General features: G+C 47.9%; 1 protein-coding gene across 1 annotated transcript; it reads right to left on the minus strand.

Annotated features, from left to right (window-relative positions):
- Positions 1 to 720: 720 nt before the first annotated feature.
- COQ10A (coenzyme Q10A) lies at positions 721 to 4,179 on the minus strand. The gene is made up of 5 exons (XM_010976860.3): positions 3,832 to 4,179; positions 3,160 to 3,306; positions 2,182 to 2,374; positions 1,843 to 1,944; positions 721 to 1,539 (listed from the first exon to the last, which is right to left on the minus strand). The coding sequence occupies exons 1-5, from the start codon at positions 3,951 to 3,953 to the stop codon at positions 1,372 to 1,374; spliced, it is 732 nt and encodes a 243-aa protein (XP_010975162.1). The 5' UTR covers positions 3,954 to 4,179; the 3' UTR covers positions 721 to 1,371.
- Positions 4,180 to 6,678: the final 2,499 nt, after the last annotated feature.

Here is a 6,678-nt window from a genome sequence, read left to right on the forward strand (position 1 = left end):
AATAAGGTCTAAAAGAGTCTCTATTATGAGGTAAGGAATCTGGCTAGCAAGATCCTAGACTTAGTGGATTATAAGTTATCCTGTGTATCCCTTTATCTTGAGGCAGGTTTGGCATTCATTTACCCTAATTAGAAGACAGGCTCCCTGTGAGATTTCCAAAGGTGATTTTTGTCTTTCTTCAAGGTTAGAAGTCTTTGACCTTTAGCCCCCATCCTTCCTAAATTTGTTGTAAGGTAGAAGCCTCAAGGACTAGAGCTGAGACCTCACAACTGCTTATGTGACTGATCCAAGGAAGCTAGTCCAGCCCACTGGGTGAAAGGTACAAACGATACCAAGGGCAAACAGGATGGGACTGCTGGCTCAGGATCTGCACCTCTAGAGCGCTCGGGTACTTCACTGAGTGCCTATTCTTTGCAGCCTCTGTTAAGGAGACCCCCCAAAATAAGAGGTAGTCCTGTGGGCATCAGTTATATAGGAGGTCTGAGACCAGATTGCTCTGTCCTGAGAATCCTGCAACAACTGACCTTCTGAAAAAGTCTATAAATAGGCAAGGGAGTGGGTACTAGGTCCTGGCTTGTAGAATGTGCTACTATAGTTAGCAGGGACATTATGTCCAAGAGGCCTTCTTGCACCTTCACTCCCCTAGGGAAGGAAGCCATGACTTTTCTTCTTTGCTATACCTACATCATTCCCCTCCGAAAAACAATATAAAAAGCCAAATTCACACTGTCATAACTTATTTATTGAAATTTTATAAAAACTCAGGCCAAGTGGAAGAATAAGATACAACCCAAGAGTACAACTGTTCAGTGTTTTTTGCTCCTTGCCCCTGTGGCACTGGTGGTAAGAAAGCCCTTCGCTCTCCACTATCCAGGCAGCATGGAAATACTCTTAAAGTGAGGTCATATGGATTTCAAGCTGGGGCCAGATTTCGGGCATCTGAGGCTTTCAGGCAGGCAGAGTTATTGACCACCCAACAGCTCTCTGTCAGAGGAAAGAGCTCAATGAATTCAGTCCTTAAAAAGTTGCTGTCTTTCCCTGGTCACACACTAAGGCACTTTGACAAGAGCTGAGATAACTCTGTAGTCCTGATTATAATTCAGTGTGAGAAGGTTGCAGGCATCAAGCATTCAGGGCTCTCAGGATGAGCCTGACCATTTCCAAGGCATTTCTCCTTTCCATACCTCCCTGCCTTTTCTTTCTCCCAGCATTTCCAGCCAGCTTAGAGCCCAGTGTCTGGGGAATTGAGAGGGAGAATAGTATTACGAACACAGATTCTTCTCTCAGATTAGAGCAGGAGCCAAATGAAATAAATAAGAGAACTGGGTGGGAAGGGAGAGGAGAGGAGAGGCTAGGGAACAATCCTTTGCCTCAAGTCTGGTGCACCTCATGGAACATCATTTCACGGGGGATGATTGTTTCTGGACCAAACTTGGTTGCTGCCCGGCGCTCGAAAGCAGCGACATTCTTTTTGACAACCTCATCAAAAAACATGGCGGCCAGCTTGGAGTGCAGCAGAGAACGAAATTCAAAGGAAATCTGGGGATGGGTAAGAGATGGTCAGAAACTCTTCAAGACTATGTTGGATAGTCCCTGGACAAATGCAAGGATACTATTCAGTGCCTTTTCCTCCCTCCCCCTCCATTTCCTTAATCCTCTCAAAAGCCCCAGAACTGAGTACAAAGTACAGGTTTAATACAAGCTCAGACCTGTGGAAAGCATCACTGACTTGGAAAATGCTAAGTGCTAGCTATGCTTTAAAGAATAACCGTCACAATACTTCATTCAGTTCATCCCCTACAACCCAGTGGTAACCCTGTGCTACACAGCCTCTTGACTCACCGAAAAGTCCACAGTGCAAGTTCGGGGATAGGCAGGAATACCAGGGCTAAACCGCCAAATGGTCTCTAAGTGGTTGAAGAGCTTGCCATCAGTGCAAACAGCCTACAATAGGACAATTAGTTAAACAATATTACAATGGAATAAAGCCTGTGTCAAGTATAGGAGACATTAAGAAGGAATAGAAAGCCATTTTCCTTTCCTTCTAATATTTTATTAGGGAAATATTTGACACATGGAGACAAAAACCATTACAAGGAAAGGCAAAATAGCCCTTAAATACAAAACTGCCAGAGAACTCAGAAAAAACTTCCTGATCAGTCCCTCCCAGATTGGCCTCACCTTGACCATGTGAGGTTTGACCATGGAAACAGCAGAAGTATAACGTTCCACGACAGGTGGAAAGCCAACCTCCAACTGGGCCTTCAGGTGACCTTTGCGGCTGGAGACCACCAAAGACTTCTTACACCAGGGCACAAATTCACGATACTCCTGGACATTGGCTACCACCTCGTACATCTCCTGCATTGAGTACCTAGGGGGAGGAATCACAGGGAGAGGCCAAGGAACTGCCATCTGGGCCAGGTTCCTCCTTGCCCAGGCACCCTCACCTCATACTTTTGCCCACTAACCATGCACCTTCAGGAGCTGGAGAACCCAAATAAGCCAGGATGAATGACTTCCCAAAAGCAAATGTGCAGATTTCCATGATGTTCATGTTACCGTAAGTTTTGAGGTTTACAGAATGCTTTTGCATTTACTATCTGTTTTGATCTTAAGAGGGACCATCTAGGGAAAACAGGTTGTCAGTTTTACTAGTGATCACGCAAGGAGTCAGATCGCAGCTTTACAAATTTCTGACAATGTGGCCTTGGATAAATTACCTGTCTCCATTATCTCCTCTGTAAGTCATAGGTAATAATAGTACCTGAGTCATAGGTTTGTTGAGGTAATCATGAGGAAATCTATGGTAAAACACCTAAGCATCCTAACTGCCGGCAATAGCAAGTGCTCAATAATTTAGTTCTCATCCTGCTCAGAATACATAGTTCTGCAGAGAAATAATATCCTGTTGTCTTACGTTATTGTCCAACCCTAGTCATGTTTCACTTAATGCACATGCACAGCAACCAAGAAGGGGGGAATTAAGGTTGGAAGGCTGGTAGAGGAGGATAAAGGGTCAGTAATGTAGCTGGGGAGAGGGATGACCAAGGATGAATCTTGCCCAGTATCGCTACCTTTACTTTCTAGCCCGGACATGGCATTTTGTTTGGAGGGAAAGGGAATGTGGAGGGATGGTGAAGAGGAGAGGATGCTCACCCCATGATCCTACGCTCCGAGTAAGCCTTTCGCTTGTTGGTGAAGGGGGCAGCAAAGCCCATGAAGGAACGGCTGGGAGGTAAGCCAGCCTCAGGCGCCAAGACCTGGGCAGCTCGGGGCAAGAAGAGGCTGCAGGAGATCAGAACTCTAAGGCCAAAAGGAAAGGAGAGAGACAACGTCACGATTCTTTCTTTGTGTCCCTCAACCATTCCCAGGGGAAGGGGAAGAGGGGCGCATCCCAGAGGAAGGTCGTCCAGACAAGCTTTTCCTGTAGCACCTGCTGCAGTCGGCCAGGCTCCCTGGCCAGGCAGTCACGAGTGCGAAAGGTCGAGAGCAGCTGAGGACGGTGCCGGGGGAGGAGATGGGGAAAAGTGGGGTGAGTGCGAAGCGCCAGCTGCCTTTGGGGGCTACCCTACTGCTGAAAGCGAAGACTCTCAGGCAGCATCACAGTCCCAGGGGCCTCTTCAAGCTGCGCCCGCGAGGGGCAAGTGGGAATTTGCCTCGGTAATAACTTGCAAAAGCTTTCCCCAAAGCTCTGCATTAGACCCCAGGATACGACCGCTGCCGCCCCCCGCCGCGCCTGCAGCCAGAGTTTCAATCCTCCACCGCGGAACTTCGGGGTCCTGGGCGACCCCCTTTGCTCGGGTGCGGACATCCGCACCTCCCTCTCACCTCATTGGTCCCGGCGGTCGCAGAGGGCCCGGGGGCGGGGCCGGGTGCTGCGAGAGGCCGCAACAGCCTCGCGTCGCCGCGCGCGTCCCGGCCGGGAGCCGTCGCGCACCCGCCGAGGCCATGCGCGCGACCCTCCCTTACTCCCTCCGCTCTGTTACCCGCTGCGCCCTCCTCACTCTAGAGGAAGAGCGCAGGGAAGCGGCCGCCGGGCGGGTTCAGGGCCCCGAGCACAGGGGCGGCGCGGGGCGGTGGCTTCTCTCGCCCTGCTCCCGCCCGGGCGGCCGGGTAGTCAGAACTGAAGCCGGGACCGCGGCTCCAGCAGCTCCCAGTACCCCCACGTCACGCCGTTGCCATGGATCGGGACCAGGAGATGGGGGAAGGAAGGGGACCACGCGGCCTGTCGGGAGATGTAGTTTCACACCTCTGGCGAGAAAGGGCGCTGCAGTGGGTGTTTGAGAAGCTTGCAGATATGGCCCAGTGGAGCGAGGTCGCCAGGCAAACTACTTAGCGAGTCTGTGGTCAGGAACCTGATACATAAGCACTGAGGCGATTTCATGGGCGTGTCAACAGCAGACACTCGTTGGTCTTCTGAACGTCTGTCTTTGAACCGTTACCAGATTCTGCCTTGTTTATAGCTAGAAGTTCCATTCATCATTGTAGCCTCCGTGGTGCCTAATACACCTGGTACACCCTTGAGAAGGGAAATTAACGTACCAACCTCTGGGCTAAGACTTTGCATAGTTTTTTCTGTTACTATTTATAGAAAGAATTCGGGGTAGGAAGAACCAGACTTACTTTTAGGGTAGAGAATCATCTTTCACTTTTGGGGAAGAGAACCATCTTTGTCTGGAAAAGTGTGCACTTTATGGAGGTGAGACCTCATGAACAAGAACCCAGGCAAGGAAATGTCACTACACTGCTTTCAATCATGATACAAGGAGGGGGAAAAAAGCTCTCAACAGAAGTGGGGAGAAGGAAAAAAAGTGGGGAGAGAGAAGAGAGAAATCAGATATTAGAGAGAGAGACTGGATCTGGTGGGTACAAGAGCCCTTGAAATTCTCCTACGGCAGAGTAGAGGAAGGACATTTTGAGAAAGGTGGTGCCTGCTGTTGCATTTAAAGATGTTTATGGTACTATAGTGCAAGCCTCTCCTTTGTTTTCTTTCTAAGTCTTTAGTCATGCTCTCCACATTCAGGAAAGTTTCATCTGAGTAGTGTTGTGGAGGTGAGGGTGAGGAGCTAAAATAATTAGAGTCTGTATTGCCTTTTGGGTCTAACTGGTATGGAAGAGAGACATCTTGCCCAGAAATAGGGGCCTGGAAACAGATATAAATCCTCCAACCCCCGCCCCCCGTCTCCTTGAGATTGGCATTAATTTTGGGAATTCCACGGGATTTGAGTTGATATAAAATGCGAGCCCATTTTATCTGGATTTCGAGGAACAGGAGCCCTCCCATAAAACTCTGGCTTATATTTAACATTTTGTAAGAAAAGCATTTTAATCCTTACTTTATATTATACATACATGAAGTCCCAAATTGGGGAATGGTCTCACCTCTTTTTTTCTTTTAACATTTCTTCTTTCTCCCTCAGCACTCCCACCCCCACCATTAAGATACAGTATCTCCTTCGAGGAGCCACTCTCAGAAAGGCATGTGACTTTAAGGAACAGACTTACCCTTTCCAAGCCCACTCTCTTGTCCAGCCCCACTCCCTCTGACTAAGGGCTTACACATGTGAGACAGCTGCTTAGAATGAGCAGAAAGGATTTGGTCAGATAAAGACAGAAATTAACTGAGATACATGACTAAATTGTGACCTCTTTTAACACTATGCCTTAACCGAGTTAACTGCTGCAGAGTCCCCAAGGTACAATAGGCCTGCCAAGCCAATTTGCTTGTTGTCCCCCCACTAATTAGATTAGGTAATTATTGCCATTTAAACTTCTCCTAGTTCATTCCATGTTCCTGAAACAACCAACTTCCTGCTATTTTCCTGTCATTCTACATCGATAACTTCCTTCAAGTATTGACTCAAAACACACCTCCTCCAGAAAGACCTTCTTGACTGAACCCATCTCTCAACATTACTGTGAACACATAATGCTGCATGAAGTAGCATGAATCCTATATTCTCTAGTGGTTTCACATGTATATGTATATTCTACTGTTATGAACTCCACAGAAATAGACACCATTACTTCAAAGTTTCTACCTCCAAACCAGGCTGAATACAATGATGAATCCTCAATCAACATTTGTTACAAGACTGAAAACTGAGGCTTGAAGACAGGGAGGCATCTGTCTAAAGTTATTCAAATATGAATTCAGTAGTCGAATCCAGAAGGACTGTTTGCATAAGAGAGCTTTGCCACCACTTCCGGCCTCCTCCTCCCCCCAACACTATGCATCTCCCTGAGCTCTGGAAGTATCTGTGTTACCTACATCACAGTCCTTTTTTCCCTACTGGGAAATCCTCTTTCTGTGCTCTGAATAATATTAAAAATAACTCTTCTAGCCCTTCCTCCTCCTTTTAGCTGCCTAGAGAACCCGTCTGGCAGATTCCCTTGTTCACCTCCACTCAGGAGCCAGAACTAGGCACGTGACCCCAGCTCAACCCCTGACTCCAATTCCTCAGGTTACCAAGAGCTATTTTGGGCAATGGAGGCCATGTAGTCCCCTCCTCCCTATCCTCTGGGCCATATCCTAGCTTAGCCCTTCCTGGAAGGTCCATCATAGCCAATAGCCAAGTCAACTTGTCCCAACACCCATATCCAGTGGATCCCCAGCTACCTTCATTTCTACATCTTCAGCCTCATCGTCTTCATCATCATCATCATCATCATCAA

The sequence above is a fragment of the Camelus dromedarius genome, chromosome 11 (genome assembly GCF_036321535.1).
Source record: "Camelus dromedarius isolate mCamDro1 chromosome 11, mCamDro1.pat, whole genome shotgun sequence".
NCBI lineage: Eukaryota > Metazoa > Chordata > Mammalia > Artiodactyla > Camelidae > Camelus > Camelus dromedarius.

Excerpts from the sequence above, each read along its gene's own strand:
- COQ10A (XM_010976860.3), bottom strand. The coding sequence starts at position 3,953 with ATGGCCTCGGCGGGTGCGCGACGGCTCCCGGCCGGGACGCGCGCGGCG. Across the intron at positions 2,375-3,159 it reads TCGGAGCGTAGGATCATGGG|GTACTCAATGCAGGAGATGT; the intron begins GTGAGCATCCTC and ends TCCTCCCCCTAG. Across the intron at positions 1,945-2,181 it reads TCAAACCTCACATGGTCAAG|GCTGTTTGCACTGATGGCAA; the intron begins GTGAGGCCAATC and ends GTCCTATTGTAG.